Genomic DNA, 18,016 nt, shown 5'->3' on the forward strand with positions numbered 1-18,016 from the left:
GAGTCTTGACAATCTTCTTCAATTTCCATATCTTCTTCAGTGTCACACAGTTTATCAATCTCCTTTTCGAAGTAAGGGATTATAATAACGTAAACTAAAGTAAGAAGTATCGAAAATAAAATTGCTGTAAACGGATACTAACTTGTACAATTTAAAGTGATAACATTTTCGGAGACCTATGACAAGTGAATGTTATAAAGATATCACTATATTTAATTAACAACCCTTTTAAAGCCATGCTTTATTAACAAATTCATATTTTAATGTCCTTATCTACTCGAAAAATATGTCAAAGCTATCAAGATCTTTTTTGTTAGAACGCAGTTGCCGATTTTGCGACTGAGTTCGAAGTAGGATTTGTGTAACAAGTTGGATTTTCTTATTGTACATAACAAACTTATTGCAAACCATCAAAACAATGAGCGATTTCATTTTCATGATATAGTAAGGGGTTTGCTCTTCGCATTTAAAACTTTGAAAAAAAAAAAAAAGTTTGCAGTAATTTCACATTATTTTCCGTAAAGCCTTTGGCTTTACATGTATCAATAGCATGTCTGTCAGACGCTGCGCATACGGCCCGCAATTATAAAGATCCGGAAAATACACCATGCACTACGCTCCGCACAGTACACATCGAAGAACCCGGATAATCATTGTCTTTTCGGCGCTTGAAGCGAGAGCACGATTTTATCGGTGAGTTTCACATGGCCCGATATTTTTTAAATTATATTGGCTCCACCTAGGACGTAGTCCAGGTATTTGTTGATTTTATTATTACAGAAAGTTTCCGTTTTTACAGTTCTTTGCTGTTATTTATTTGTTAATTGTAACTCTGGTTAAAATTTAAATGAGCCAGTCCGAGAACGAAGTTCTCGAGTACACTGCAAATGTTCTGTTCTCATCTTCGGAAAGCGAAGGTGAGTTTTCGGGGTTCGAGGCAGATAGCGCCGAACCAAAACAGTGCCAACAACGAAAGCTTAAATCGGTTGTTAAGCGAGTACATAAAAGTTCGACACGAACTGACGTAAATAATAATTCTAAAAATGACTCAAAACAGACAAAGGGAAAGCAAAAAGCCACAAAGAAAACAACCCCTAAGTCAACAAGTGTAGGCTTATTTGATTTAGATAATTTGTCTGCCAATGATATTGATGTACTGAGAAAAAAGCTGGGCATTTTTGATATGCCAGTAGAGGAAGTGTATGATGACTTTGAGGGTTTTGACCCCCAGAATGCCCCAAATTTGAGAATAGAGGTTGAAAATGAAAATGAATTTACAGATTCAGATGCAAATGATTCTATAGGTGCACGAAAATATGCCCAAGACTCTAGCAATAACATGACATCTAAGTTGAAAAATAGTCTTTTTGACGATTCTGATCAGGTTGAAGATCGATCAGACTGGAAATTGCCCAAGATTAAAACAAAAGTTAAAGGACCAGCTATTACACAATCTTTGGCTGACTTAATTAGTGTGGCTTGTACATCACAGTGTGACATTGAATCTGTTTCAGAGAAGTATCATGTTCCTGAAAATTGTGAGAAATTAAATCCTCCCACTGTTAACAATGAGATATGGAAAATTTTAGACAAAAGAACACGTACTTATGATCGTCTTTTCCAAGACATACAATCACTACTTTTATCAGGCATTGTCCCAATTCTGAAATTGGTCCAAGTGCTTAAGCAGTCATTGATGACCAATGAAGAGGCTAAAGAGTTAATCTCTGACTCTCTGACATTATTGGGTCAAGCCCAGTTCAATTTGAGTGTCCGTAGGCGATATCTTCTTAAACCTAATCTAGACCAGAAATACAAAAATTTGTGTAGCATAAACATGCCTGTGACAACCCAACTGTTTGGGGACGACATTGCCAAGGAAGTGAAGAATTGCGAGACCAGTCTTAATCTTGGAAAGATTAGACCGCAGCAAAGTTTTCAGCCCAATTTCTTTCCGAGGGGAGGATTCCGTGGAAGGTTTCCACGTAATTTCAATAGAGGTCGTGGCAATGTAAGATACATGCCATATGGACAGGCACCTGCCTTCAATCCTCGAGGATTTAGAGGACCCATGAGAGGAGGACCTAGAGGCGGTAGAGGTTTTAAACCCTCGGCAACTGTATCAGCCCCAAACGAGGGCAATTAGGAGCGGTAGGTAGACTCAAACACTGTTATAAGTCCTGGGAATTTTTTACCAGTGATCAATGGATTTTGAATAATATAAAAGGCTATGTCCTGGAATTTGAGTCAAAACCTTTTCAAACAGTTATTCCAAATGAAATCTCTTTTAATGAATCAGAAATTCAGATTATTGATCAAGAGGTGGATGATTTATTGAAAAAAGGAGCTATTGTCGGTTCTGAGTGGGAGCCAGACCAGTTTATTTCAAATATATTTGTGGTCAAAAAACCTAATGGAAAATTTAGACCAATTATAAACCTCAAAAGGTTAAATAATTTTGTTCATTATGAACATTTTAAACAAGAGCATTTTAAGATAGTGCTTGAATTAATTCAAGAAAATGATTTCTTTTGTTCTGTGGATTTACAAGATGCTTATTTTTCGGTTCCTATTCATCCAGATTATCAAAAATATTTGAAATTTACATGGAAAGGAGTTTTATATGCATTTGTTTGCCTGCCGTTTGGGTATAGTGCAGCACCCAGAGTATTTACAAAGTTGTTAAAAACCAGTTTATGCATGGTTTAGGTCCCAAAGTATTAGATGTGCTTACTATATTGATGATTCTATTAATATGAGTTTAGACAGACATATATGTTTACAGAATGCTGAAACAATTTGTTCCACATTACAGTCTCTTGGTTATGTGGTAAATCCCACAAAGTCAGTTCTAGTGCCAACACAAAGGATTGTGTTCTTTGGTTTTATAATAGATTCCGTTCAGTTTATGATATTCCTTACAGAGGTCAGGAGAAAATAGAAAAAATTATTCTTAAAGCTCGAAGACTTTTGTCTAGTAGAAGAGTAATAGTTAGAGACCTGGCATCGTTTATAGGTCTTTTAGTTAATGCTTTTTATGCAGTTCTAGAGGCTCCTTTGCATTATAGACAACTTGAACGTTTAAAATTAGAAGGACTTGGAAATAATAACAGTTTTGATAATGAAATAATGTTAAATGGGAGAGTTATTCAAGACTTGCATTGGTGGATTGGGAATGTTAATTGTAAAAATGGTAAAAGGATTAGACCTAAGAAAGTCAGTTTCATTTGTCAAACTGATGCATCTTTATTAGGTTGGAGTTGTGTTGACAACGAATCTGGTAGATTTGTTAATGCTGAATGGACGAAAAAAGATTCCGAATATCATATTAATTTTTTGGAGCTTAAAGCGATTTTTCTTGGGTTACAGTCATTATATGATAAAACCAATGATTGTCATATAAGAGTTTTTTCTGATAATGTATCTGCAGTGACCTATGTTAATGATATGGGAGGAATGACTTCTCAAAAAATGGATGGTTTAGCAGCAGAAATTTGGCAGTGGTGTTTAAAAAATAATAATTATCTTTCAGCTGCCTATGTGAAAGGATCAGAGAATAATGTTGCTGATTTTTACTCTCGATATTTTAATAAATCATCAGAATGGATGTTGAAACAAGAGATTTTTGAAAGAATTTGTTCAGAGTATTTTATACCTGATATTGATCTCTTTGCATCAAGCCTTAATTGTAAATGTAATAAGTTTGTTTCTTGGGTTCCTGAACCTCAAGCTTATTTCAATGATGCTTTTTCATGGTCAGATTTTGAACCATATTTGTTTCCGCCATTTGCCTTAATTGGTAAGGTACTGAACAAACTAGTACAAGATAATGTTAAACGAGCTATATTGATTATTCCATTATGGAGATCTCAATTTTGGTTCCCAAATGTTATTGATTTATTGATATCAATTCCTGTTAGATTACCTCGTCACAAGGATTTGTTGACCGACCCAGAGGATGGAACATCACATCCACTATCCAAAAGTATGGACTTGGTCGCAGTGCAGCTATCAGCCGACATTTGCTTGTGCAAGGAGTTCCTTCAGGAGCAGTCTCAGTTATCCTTAACTCATGGAAATCAGGAACAGAAAAACAGTATAGTTTGTCATGGCGTAAGTGGTGTATTTGGAATCAAGAACGAGGTAAAAATCCCATTAAAACCTCTGAGACGCAGGTAATAGCTTATTTATTTTACCTGTTAAAAAACAATAAGTCTTATTCAGTGCTGAACACACATAAAGCAATGCTTTTGCAGACTTTAAATATTTTAGGCAATAAATGGTGTGAATCTCCAACATTAATTAGTAGGTTTATGAGAGGTGTAGCTATTATGAAACCTGTGGTTCCAAGGTACAAATTTACATGGGACGTGTCTTGTGTTTTGCAACTATTAAAGTCGCTTATGCCTTTGAAACAGTTATCTTTGAAAACATTAACGCTAAAGTTAGTTGGTTTGGTGGCTTTGGCTGCTGCCCCTCGTGCACAAACGATTGTGTCCTTGAATATTGATTGTGTTAAAATTGATTATACTACTTGTGAAGCGGTGTTTTATTTCAAAAATTTGTTGAAAACTACGCCAGTGGGTAAAAAACAAAGTTTTTATTTAAAATTGCAGCACTTTCAGGAAGAAAGTTTATGTGTGTTTCATACCTTAATTCATTATATGAAAAGAACTAAGCATCTTAGACTTTCATCTCAGTTGTTTGTGTCTTATGTTTCTTATAAAGAAGTGTCTACAAGTACTATTGCACGATGGTTGAAGGATGTTTTAGTTATGTCAGGTATTGATGTGGCTATTTTAAAGCCACATTCATTCAGATCAGCAGCAGTTTCTGCTGCAGTTAAAGGAAATTGTTCCATTAATAATATCCTTAAAACGGCAGGGTGGAATACTGATTCCAATTTCTACAAGTTTTATAATAGAGACATTGTTGAAAGGTCTGATGTACCATTTGTTCAGGCAGTTTTTTTGCAGGTTTAATTGTATCATTAAACTTAGTGTTTTTTCATATGTTATATGTTAAAATATACATGTATACATATGCAAAGTGAAGGTTTATTTAACCGTATTGTTTTCATTTGTTGACGTTTCAGGTATTTGTATGAACAGTCACAAATGTTTTTCTATTACCTTTGTATTCTGTCATATATGGTTGGGGTATGGAATGCCTATTATCATATTGTATACCTATTGTGTATTATTTTGTTAACATGTTGAAATAATACAATCTAGACAGGAAAGGAACTTAAGAATTGGTTTTATATCTGTGTCCTGCTAGATTTGTTGTCAGTCTTTAAAGATGCTATTGATACATGTAAAGCCAAAGGCTTTACGGAAAATAATGTCCCCTCATCCAAGCGTTTGTGACGGATGAGGGTCATTATTAGAAGTAAAGCCGGAGGCTGAGCATGTATCAACCCACCCCTGTTGTTGTATAAGGGTCATATGGAAGTGTTATTCTTCTTTTTCACCCTCCCAGGTTGACATTTACTGACAACAAATAACTTTTAAACAATGATTATCCGGGTTCTTCGATGTGTACTGTGCGGAGCGTAGTGCATGGTGTATTTTCCGGATCTTTATAATTGCGGGCCGTATGCGCAGCGTCTGACAGACATGCTATTGATACATGCTCAGTCTCCGGCTTTACTTCTAATAATGACCCTCATCCGTCACAAACGCTTGGATGAGGGGACATTTTTCCAGTCGCCAGGACTGACATTCTTGTTAAACCTTCCGGACCAAATGGAAATCTACCGGTCAGGACCGGCGGACCAGCAATTTCGCCAAGCCTGTTTATGGACAGGTGGTCTCTACTAAAAGGTGGTCGCTGGGACAGGTTGGACTGTACCTCCAACAGGTAGAGTGGCTTAGCTCTCACAGTTCCATATTAAACAAAAACAATTGGAGAAAATAAACTATTTGACCGAAACCTTTGCACTCATGCAAAATTTACTTCCTTGTTAATTTTAGCAATAAGGTTTTTAACAAATTCTGTTTTTGTTAAATGTGTAAAAAATACATGTGTCTAAGGTAGGGTCATTTTTAGATCTTTATTTATGTTCAGCTGTGTTAAAGTGATATTATGGGCATTTATCACTGTTGAATTGAGCTGAAAAGAATCAACAGGTCAAAAGAATTAGTTTAAATGTGGTAACTGATCAATTATCTACAACTCATATTGCTACCATTTGTTTATAAAAAATATAATATTATATTATTTTCGATATTTTACATGACCCATCCAGTCCTCTAAGGCCAAAAAAAAGGTCTGTTTCTGGTCTCCTTGGTGAAAAAAAAACAGGGTCAGTAGGTAGGGATTTTTTTTTTTTAGTACTAGGTACTAGAATGGAAGGCTACTAAAGCTTATAATAAGAAAAAAAAAAATTATTTTTTTTTTTGCGACCCCAATTAAAAGTTGAGGGTCGGTGCAGATTCGGGAGACATGGTCAGGCCACCAAATTAAAATTTCTCAAAACAAAAAAATTGTTTAATATTTCGACTCATTCTTTCAATTCGGGGACTCATAGATTTGCAAGTTATCGAGTCCCAGAACTCAGAAGAGAAAATTTGTAAAAATATCACTGAAGTTACACGTAGAACAAAATTTTAATGTAACCACAGGTGTTAGGCCTGTTTGTAATAAATATATAATTAACTTCAATAGACAAGATAATTTGATATGTTTAAAGGAACACATACAAGAAACCAAATATAAAACAAAATCCTGCTTACGACCAACTACAGTTTACAACCACCCTGCTTATGCTGACTAAAAAGGAGAAGTTTTTCACCAGTTTGGGAAAGAGGCTGACACCGTTTTGATTTGAAAGAAAATGGCATTGTTTTGACTTAAATTGGGGAAAAAAACTCAACGTTTGATTCATCTTCCATCAAAAACATTGCAAACACGTTTATTCTCATTTGAAAGTAGTGTTAGCACAAAGCAACAACAATAATTTATCAATTTTAGTAAAAATTATGTGTTTTTCCACAATCAAAAAGGCCCTGGCCCATTTCCCAAAATGGTGATAAAACTGTGTCCATTTAAATTACCAAACAAATTGTGTAAAAAAAAAAGAATACTGTGATAAAATCAGAAAACAGATTTACTAAACAATTTTTTGAAATAATGACTCTTGTACAAAAGTAACATGCATGGTACAATGTGCAAATACAGTACAGTCCTCGCATTTGTCTGTTAGAGAGTGATTCCGCGGCAGGAAGGCGAGGTGTACTCGCTTAAACGCTCGGCATTCCGCCGAGTTAGCTTATACCCACAGTGTTTATTACTTAATCCTAGTCGGTAAATGCAGACAATTCCCTTCTTATCAGGACACCGCCGCACGACACCGCGGTAGCAGTGTGCTACTGTGCATGCCAAAAAATTAAAACATTGTCATTAAAAATTGTTTAAATACTGTGGCTTATAAAAATAAAGATAATTGTATAAACAATTCATATATGTTTTTATTAAAAGGTACGTCTACAATATGAATGAATAAACAAAACGTAAAGCGTTTTGACATATTAATATTTAATTCATAACACAAGAATAAATGTTTCGATAAATTTCCAAATGAGAATAATAGTTTGTAATCCGAAACACGCTTTCATTTTTAATGTTAACACGACGTTTACAAATGCTTCCAATATACAGTCATCATGTATATTTCCCGAAAAAAGCACGCGAAAATTATGCTGCAATGTACAAGTTCAAGGTTTATGCGTGGAAAGCGTGCATGTATCAGTGCCCCAGATAAGCTGCGTATCTGCGTCTTTCACCCTATTAAAATGTTTAAAAACGCTAAGAAATACAATTACAATATCATGCGTATTGAAAACGCAACCGATTTGATTTTTACGCAAATTCGTTAAATTTGATGAGTACGATACAATAGCTTGGATCACATGCTTTGCTCACTTTCGGTATTTTCTCTTTGGAATTATGACCGTAATGCGGCGACGCTTTCATTCAGCAGGCGCCTGAATGACGGAGCAGGAAAACAGTCAAAGTTATCAAAACGCTCTGCGGACCAGATTTCATTGTTAAATAAAGCGTCTGACCAAATCATTTACGACAAAATACAAGCGTTTTAAATCTTACTTAATCCGTCGTTCATTGTGCATGTCTTTGTAAAGCGTCTCAGTACTTTCAGCTTCTATTACGATGCGAAATAAAAAGTCTAAGAGAGGTCGAAAGACGTCCGTGATTGTTGCACACAAATATAAGTTGATCGCAAACATTTTCGAACTAAGAAAGCAAAAGCCAATAAGTGCCGAATCATTCTTGTTATCATTTTTTTAAGTTTAAAGTTTATATTATGGGCAATTTCAAGGTTTAAAGATGTTATGAAACATGAGTTTATTAAAGTTAATGATGATAGTTTAGTTTCATTTAATCAATACAAGTGTGCAGCTTCAACAGAAATAAAGCGGTTATGCTTTTACTGTATGCATTTGTATATGTCATTTCACCCTATTTTAAGAATGAAATCACCCTATTTTTCATAATCAGTGGGTGAAAACCCTATTTCCCAAATAATTATCTGGGGCACTGGTGTATTGATTTTTTAATTACAAAGTTTGTAGCGCAGAGAACACTGAATTCTGTTGATTTCGGTTAAAAGTTTCTTTGGTATTTTTTTACACAATTATATCGCGAATAATTTGATATTTCCTCCAAATTAATTTCAATTCAAACACGCTGTATCTTTATCGTTACTGTATTTTAGTAGAGTAATTATTGAAACAGTTATTGTGCTGCATACTGATTAAAGAGTATATCTGGATGGAAGTGGATTAAGTGTTTGGCGTTATGAAAACACGCAAAGCTTGTCTATGTCTGTGGTGTTTTGACAAAAGGGATTAACATGTGTGAATGTCACTCTGCCGATTTGGTCCATAACTGACCACTCGCCAGCTGTCAATCATACTCACGAAATAATCACTAAGATTTCGTTAATTGTGGCCATATGGTCTGACAAACAAAGACTGTCGGAGTAATGGATAAAGCGTTTTATAAAAACACAACTTAGTGGGCGGAGTGATCTCGTATTTGGTAACTGGTCAATGATAATTCCGGTAATACATTGTTTTGAATGTCATTATTTTTTATACATATGTACTTGTAATGAATGTAATTTTATTTGAAAATCAGGAAGTCAAACAAAGTAAAATTGATCGTTATCTCGTTAAACACGGAGTTTTCTCCGCGTTGCCCAACGCAGAGGGCCGCCGCGTTGGCTTATCAATTTGCCGATTGTTAACCTTGGCGGCACCAATCATGCAAAATCTGTATATCGCGGGATGTTCTTTTTCTCCCTCCGTGGGCGTGTCCGCTGAGTAGCGAGGGAAATTGGGAAAAAGTGTGGACTGTACTGTGTATATATATTTTAAAAAATGCACATTTATTTTTTAACTAAGAATCACAATTGTTTTCATTCAAGCTTGGTTATTTCTTTGCCACTTTATGGAAAGAGGATGTCATGTAGGTCCTTAAGTAATAATTTCCTCTTGCATCAAGACTCAAGAGGTTTAAAGCACATTGAATAACACAATCAGCTTCTGTGAATACTCAGCACACCCTTCCCCTGACATCTCCACAAAAAATTTAACTCGTACATGCAAATTTTAAACTTTTTTCACACAAAACTGAGACACTTACACAAAATCATTGCAACACATAAATGTATATGTGCTGTGCTCTGAGAAAGCCTGGCTTAATGCATGTGCTTAAAGTGTCATCCTTGATCAGTCTGTGCAGTCAGCGGACTGCACAGACTGATCTGTTAAACCACTTAACGCACATGTATCAAACATGTATTTTCATAGAGCGCAACTCATATGAATACACTTGCTAATTTTGTTTCCTTAAAAGTAATTCAATGTTCATAATAGATCTGTTATATTAGTCATTATTGAAGGAAATTATAAAGACATATTTTTCCATGTATAATTGTGTACACTCATATTAAAATAAAAACATTAATTTGTAGCAAAAGGCAAAATACAAAATAATAATGTTTTGATAAACATGCACTTAACTTTCTTTAATATGATTGGATGAATAATGGCTTATAGGGTTTACTTTCCTTCTTTGCAAGTCCAGATAATAATATAATTTTGCAATTTTTGAAACCAACAATAATTTCTAGGTATTACAAATTAAATCATTTTTTGTATTACTACAGAGAGATAAATATGGCAAAGGATTTAAATGTTGACTTTTATCAATTAAAAGCAACAAACTCCCATTACTTTGAAAAACTTACTTGCAGCTTCATGGTGTCAAAATTACACAAGAAGGGTTATGATTTCAGCACTTTCTCACAAAACAATAAACAACAATATTTAATGATAGGCCATGCACTTAATGATACATTTCAGTCAGTTAGAGGCATCAAAGTAGAGGAGTTAGACATTAAATGCTGGTGATTTTATTAATTATTGTCAGCACCTGACACCTGAATAAGCTGGTCAATTATGAATAAAAATAATGTAGGTGGCTTATTTACAGACAGCTGACTTGGCCAGAAAAGCATTGCGCACATTAACAGTTCACTTTATATTATATGTATAAAGGAAATATTAAATTAAAATGGCAAAGGATGCACAGCATTGTAAAAGGAAATGTAGAATAAAATATAAGCTTTATGAAATCCCCCTCTAAAACTTGATGAATAGACATTTACTTAATACATTCTTGTAAATACAAACGTATGACAATAAGAATGGCAGCAGGAATGGCTGCAAACAATAACAACTTATTGTTAAACTTCATACAAAGAACATATGAACCAATTTTCCAACAAGAGATATTTGTAAAATGACCCCAATCTCACAGTAAATGTGTCATATGTGCTGAAGTAATAAGATTTTTTTTCCATGCATCTTAAAAATAGAGTCTATTATTGTTTTAAAATAGCTACCAGAAACTCTAATGGGGTGTTAAACATTTACAGGGCTTTCACTAAGATTCTGACACCAAGAGTCACCATTCTGACCTGGGCCTTCACGGTTCCAAGGCAGACACTCCACCATTAAAGCTAGCTTTTTTACTAGTAAGGCAGTTTAAGATCTCCTTCACCCTTCTACAAACAGACCCTCCATTAGTTAAATTATTACACAAATTTCTTTCTGCCATGATATCTGTAGGATGTTGTAGAGACAAAAAACCATGTGGGTTATTTAAGTTGGGCGCTTATCTAACCCAGCTAGAAAAAAATCCCAGACCAACATAGCGATTGAACACAAGCCCTCCCTGTTCCAAGACAGACACTCTACCATGTCGTTATGAAAGCTAGCTCATAAAGCAATGCAGAGTAAGTGTTCCTTCCCGATCCCTACTGCGTAATGAGAACTGTGAAAAACACAGACTGCACTAGTCTACTAGATATTGTTCAGAAACATAAGGGCCAGGGCTTTTTTTCCTTAATAGAGATTGGCCATGAACAAATTCAAAATTTTGACACGGCCAATTCACAAATCTAACGGGCCACAAAAAGGCCATTTTTAGCTGTGAAAATCGGACTTTTTGTGCTCAAATCTATCAAAAACAGCCATTCACAATTCAAAATCACGTTTTATTTTAGTGTCATTGCTTTCATTAGTGTATGTACAGACATAATTTAAGCCCAAATATTGTCCATGAACTTATTTTTTTAAAGAAAAAAGAGTCCGGACAATCAAAACATGATTTTAATGCATTATTTTGAAATCTAAGTTCGATGCAAGTATTAAACCAACTGTTTCTGTACTAATTCTTAACAAAATGAATTTCACAATTTTTACAAGTTGGCGACTTGTTTTTACACAATTTTCAGAAGTTCGCGACTCATTTTTTCACAATTTTTAAAAGTTTGCGACTCATTTTTTCACAAAGTGTGGGGCCAAGTCCACTTCACAAAGGCAGGAAAAAAAGCCCTGAGGGCTAACCGAAAAAAAACGTTATTTATTTTACATGATTCCTTTGTGATGTTAACCATGGACTTACAAAGTTACAATTGCCCTCTTTCCCTCTAAAAACAAAGGTACAACCCAAACAACACTAAGACAAATTGGTCTCAATATATCATTCCAGTGGTTATTTTCAACATTTTGGAAATGTGGCCCGTTCCCTTTGGATTGAGAAAAGTTGCTGCGTTTTGAATAAAGTTGGAAAATTAGTGTTGCTGTTTTGCTAAAAAATTATTCATAATTGTAAATACAGCTATTGTCAGTATTATATTTACTATCGTTGAACTTATATGGATGGGAGATGAACAAAATATTGAGATCTAAATTAAAACAAAGACAAGATATATTATTTTATTTATTTGGAAACCTAAGATTGGGAATTTTTAGCTCCTATTGTGGTAAAATATATAATTTTTTCCATTGGGAATTACCAGACCCGATTTTGAATGAAGAAAAAACACTGTATGCAAACAATCAAATGACCCAAAGCCAGCCAGACCATCCATCTGACTAATGGGTTCAAAACAATATATTGCCAAATCATCCAAGAAAGGATGGCATCATCTTGCAAAGAATCAATAGAGAAGATTTTCTAGATATAAATACCTGATCACAAACAAGTTCCCATTTCTTTTCATCATCATAGTTCTTCAAAAGTTTGGCTTTATCCGGTGGCAAGTCCATAGAATTCTGGAAATAGGCATGAACAATAACATCAGTACGCAAATTATTATACAAAAAGTCAATGATGTAATTATTAATTTAAACATGTGCAACAAGCATGTATAACAAGAGCACCGCATAACGGGTGCCACACTTGGCTGCGAAAGCTTGTCAGTGTTTTTTTGTATTAGAGGTCACAGTGACCTTGACCTTTGATCTAGTGACCCAAAATGGGTGCAGCATGTAGAACTCATCAAGGTGCATCTACATATGAAGTTTCAAAGTTGTAGGTGGAAGCACTTTGAGTTTAGAGCCAATGTAAAGGTTTTAGAACAAATCAACAAATACAAGTGTTTGTGCAGTACACATTTACTGAAGGTGAAGTGTATATCGTAGAAGTTGTTACAAACTGTATAAAGATTGTTAGTTTGATATATCGCAAATTAAACCAAATTCATGCATATAATTATATAAAATGTTTGATTATCATATGCAACAATTGTGAAAACTCACAAGAACTTTTGTGAACCGCCGCTCCAGTTCAGCAGGGTCATCCGGCATTGGTATACGAATCGGCATGCTGGAGAATCGTAGTTCGTGATGCTTGAAATTATCCTGCTTAGTGTTCGAGTTTCCCATAATCAAGATTTAAAACACAATGAATCACAAAATGTTCGCACATAAATTGTGCCGACAGATTGTCACAAAACAACGTTTGACATCGATCTCACATTGCGGCATTTGTTTTATTCTGTACTCTAGTGTAAAGGGAAATGACGAATCATTGTATTTCTGTCTAAAACAAGAGAGTATTGAAGATTGTGAAATAAAAACATTCTTTGAATCTGAGGAAGTCTCAAGTGAGTCACATAACGTCAATTCACGCGTGACGAGAGTGCGTCAAAATATAATTCAGTTGTAAGGAACAAATTCGGGAGGTTACCTTCTACTATAATTACTTCATAGACTGGTACCCTTTAGGATCGTAAAGCCTTCAAACCATAATATTTCTGAAGTGTTATGCTAAACTTTGAAAAAATCAGGTATGTGTATTAATACACTTACCTGCAATAATCGACAATTTTTTGTATTTCCCACTCAACCGTAATTTCTTCTAAATTAATACCCAATTCAGTTAAAAAGTAATGAACCATAACCACGCAATCCTAGCATGTGATGATATGATTGTAAATTGGTTTATTCCTTGTTTCAAACAATTAAATTGCAGGTACTATAATCAGCCATGTTCACTACTTTACTGTCAATGATGTTCACTTTTTGTATTTTGTATGATAATATGGTCATCATCAAAACAAGAAAGCATACGATTTTACATAGAAAAATCCCGAATTTGATTTCCGCGTCAAATAACATTTGATAATCATTGTTGCTGTGTTTATTGTTGTTATTGTGTTGAGTAAGACTTGTCCACATATAGCTAGTGATGGCATATAACATAAATTCACGTAAACACTATAGTGTTGTTACCCCAACTTACATTAAATGACATGTAAACCACATTGAAACAGTGTGAACAAGTCCACAAGATTTCACCAGTAAAAATTTATCATGTCTTATGCATGATAATATACGTATTTTGTATTTATGGTTTAGTTTTAAAAGTATTTATTTTAGCTCGAAAGCCTCTGGCTTATTGAAACGATATCGAGTACACTATTTCATCTTGATCCGAATAGGTGCCGTTTGTTACGATATTAGGTGGTTGTGAACTATCCATCATTTTACTAGGTTCAGCACTACGTTTGGACAATTGGACTATTCTATAAGCAAACTATGTAATTATGGATATCGTTTCTTAAATGAGCATTTTTGAGCAACTTCGGACCCGATTTGCTTTCGTTTGCATTAAATGTACTACATGTTATTTATACTAGAAAGCAGATTATGACAGATATGTACAAAAACGATATGTTTCATAAGATTATGCAACATCTTAATTTCTCAACTGCAGCATGGTAATGGAATAATCATTCGTGGGAAAACGGGTGCCCTTGTGAAGTAAAGCTGAAATGTGTGCGGTGAAACTAAATATAAAAAATTCAAGGTTACATCATATACACTGTATATAACTTAAAGCTTGTCTTTTCCTTCTGCCTTTAGTTAAAATCATTTTAAATAAGACGCATGACTTGCGATTGGTATTTTCTTTTTTAGTTGGATTTATATCAATTCTGCCATGTATATATTTCTTAATTCCCGTTGTTTCACCTCATTTACCTTTATTACGAACGCATATATGTATAATGTATTTATATAAAACATCTGTATCAAATAAGTCTTGCTTAATAAATATTTATGTTAATAAAAGTGACAATTGTACTTACATGACTGAATCTTCTATTAACATGCAAATCGAATTAAATGGCTCATGCAGATACGCCATTATACGCTTGTCCATTCAGACCGTCGTTTCATGTAATGTGTATTGTAGAATGACGATTGGCAACTTGGAGTGTCATTGAATCCTTAATTGTTTTTAATTTTTCTTAAACGTTGGTTTGGTATACATAATACCATGAAAATAGGAAGTATGCGACGAAATAACATGACATCGAAATGTTGTATTACATTTTTAAAACCTTAAAACGTTTAAAACATCAAACGGAACGGAGATTTAACGATAACTTTCATAACGAACTATTGAAACAAAATCCCTCTGTACCCGGTATTCTGAGAATATGTATTGAATGGCCTTACATTGATCATATGTGGCAATAGTATAAGCGTCTGGGTCTACAAATATTACTCGGAGCAACCGTTAGTGTGGCTCGATTGGTCATTGTCGGCTCGGCTACTACTTAAATGTACCCCGGGTACTCTTAAGTATACTTATATGTACCCCGGGTACTGTAAATATACTTTAACGTCCCCGGTCGATATTAGACTGTACCCGAGTTGTTTTCCCGCCCAAAATCCGATGTCGTTAAACGCGCTACCAATTACCGTAAAACGGTATGATTTATGTTAAACAAACTTCTCTTTAAAAAAACTGCATCAACATGCTTTTTGAGAATGAGTTTCGATAATATAGAGACCATTTAACAAAAAATTGACATAAATGTAAACATAATTAATTTTAAAAAATAGCCGACAATGACCGATTTAGCGTTTATATTCCCGGGTACGTTTAAGTATATTTACCGTACCCGGGGTACATGTAAGTATACTTAAGAGTTCCCGGGCTACATGTAAGTAGCACCCGAGCCGACAATGACCAATCGAGCGTTCGTGACAGTGTTAGTGTGACACTTCAGTTTTTAAGTATAAAAATAAAAAATGAAAGTGGTCACAGAAGTCCCCTGCCACTGGTGTATTGCTGTCGAAAGTGTTTGATAAGAATTTGCGATTGCATTACACAAACTGCAATCACAAGGCCCTCTTATTATGCTCTATGAACAGAATATGTCCATTAATATTGTGTAATCGCATGAAAAATGTAGTATTTTGGAACGAAATGCTTATATGAACTTAAAACAAATATACGAAAACTCATGAAAAATACAATCATGAAATCTTGACAAAATGCGGCGCACCACTTGTAGATGATTATTTAGTAAAAGTTTACAAATAATCGCATTAAAAATGAAGGGCATATTTTTTTATTTTAATTTTATTTAAGACACATGGCAACAACTTCTTTCAAATTAAGTACCGAGGTTATCATGAAACCTTGACAGTACGCGGTGTAGCGCTTGAAAATACTTTTTTCTGTAAAACAATGACTATAATTGCATGCAAAATATATCGATCGATTTATGTTGATGTTAACTGGGTCAAGCGAATTGTGTATCGCGTTATTTCTTTAAATTTGACCCAGCATGTGTAGAAATATAACAAGATATATACATTTCCAGAAAAAAAATCATTTCTGCGTTGAATAAGACCGGGTTCATGAAAATCGCTGCAAAATTGATGAAGTAATGGCTGTTCAAAACGATGCACCCCGTTTTCGGATGATTTCGAGTTGGATACCTTGTTATATATATATTTGATAGTGAATTTTTTTTCTTCAGAAAATTAGATTTTTTCGTAATAATATGATAATTTATCATTCAAAATGATGTTTTCACTAATTGATATCATAGCCACACGCTAACCACTTGTGCATAAACACAATACTGGCTCAAACATATTGCAGCGCAGTTGTACCTAATAAACTTCGATATTTGCACGAATCGAAACCCTTAGCCGAAAGTCGAGCGAAAGGCTCGATTGGTCATTGTCGGCTCGGGTACTAATTACATGTATCCCGGTGACACTTAAATATATGTTAGTATACTTACATGTACCCGGGGTACATGTAAGTAGCACCCGAGCCGACAATGACCAATCGAGCGAAAGTAAGGTTATTCCATCGATGTTGCAGTTGTTATATACTCGTTATAAATAAAGATGCACACCATCAATATAAGAAATTGATAAGTCAGGGTGCATGATCACGTGACTTTGTTGGGTTTTTCCAATTAAACGTTATTGGATGTAACACATCGGTAAGTGCTGCTTTTTTCAATTAACTTTTTAAAACAATTTCAACTAGTGCATAAAAAAACAGATTTTTATGCTGCTTATGGCAATGTGAAATACAACAGAATAACTATATTTAATAAGTCTGTGTTCTTGTTCAAAAGTCATTGTATTCTTTACGACCATGCGTAACGCAAGGTGAAATTTTGTCACCGATTTCAGACGTATTCAAGAGTGTATCTTATACATTAAGAAATCGACACAAACTGCAAGAAAAACTGTCTTTTATGCACTTAATAGTTTTGCAAATGTATTTCAATAACTTGAGATATTTGCAAAAATAAAGTTCTTAAATGGGCCTTTTCACAGCTTTTGGCATGTATTAAAGCTTGTTATTAAATGCTTTATATTGATAAATGTAAACATTGGGTCTTAAAAGCTCCAGTAAAAAATGAAGAATAAATTAAAAAAAAAGAAACTCTGAACAGGGCTCGAACCACTGACTCATGGAGTCCTGAGGTAAAAGTCTACTAATTAGACCACTCGGCCATCCGTGCTCATACAATGAGCGATGTTTTTTGTATTCGGTCGCGCTAGCGAGCAACTCGTGTAGAGCGAGTTTTACATGTCAGTGTGCTGTTAACTAGGCTAGGCGGAGCGTCGTTGTATTGGACAATCGATATTGGCCAATGAGAGCGCACGCTTTGCATGAGCGAAAGCACTCGTAGGCCTGCACTACCTGCAGTAAAATTATGCAGACGACGAATGCTAGGAGCGTCTGCTCTATTACGCTAGGAGCGATAACCAACGCATCTGCCTGTTTATAGTTCACCACTGGTACACAGCAGACATCGAATGTGTGTATGTAATCAATAGAGTTTAATAGCTTGTAAGACGACATTGGCCAG

The 18,016-nt window shown here is 34.7% G+C and overlaps 1 protein-coding gene across 5 annotated transcripts in view; it reads right to left on the reverse strand.

Moving 5' to 3' along the window:
• The window catches only part of LOC127854986 (formin-like protein), an 82,203-nt gene extending 68,690 nt beyond the window's left edge, over positions 1 to 13,513 (reverse strand). For all 5 annotated transcript variants that reach the window (XM_052390201.1, XM_052390198.1, XM_052390199.1 and 2 more), the window contains exons 1-2: positions 13,137 to 13,513; positions 12,567 to 12,650 (exon numbers count right to left, since the gene is read on the reverse strand). In XM_052390201.1, coding sequence (XP_052246161.1) covers positions 12,567 to 12,650; positions 13,137 to 13,262 — 210 coding nt within the window. In that variant the 5' untranslated portion in view covers positions 13,263 to 13,513. The remainder of the gene's footprint in view (positions 1 to 12,566; positions 12,651 to 13,136) is intronic.
• Positions 13,514 to 18,016: the final 4,503 nt, after the last annotated feature.

Source organism: Dreissena polymorpha, chromosome 13 (genome assembly GCF_020536995.1).
Source record: "Dreissena polymorpha isolate Duluth1 chromosome 13, UMN_Dpol_1.0, whole genome shotgun sequence".
NCBI lineage: Eukaryota > Metazoa > Mollusca > Bivalvia > Myida > Dreissenidae > Dreissena > Dreissena polymorpha.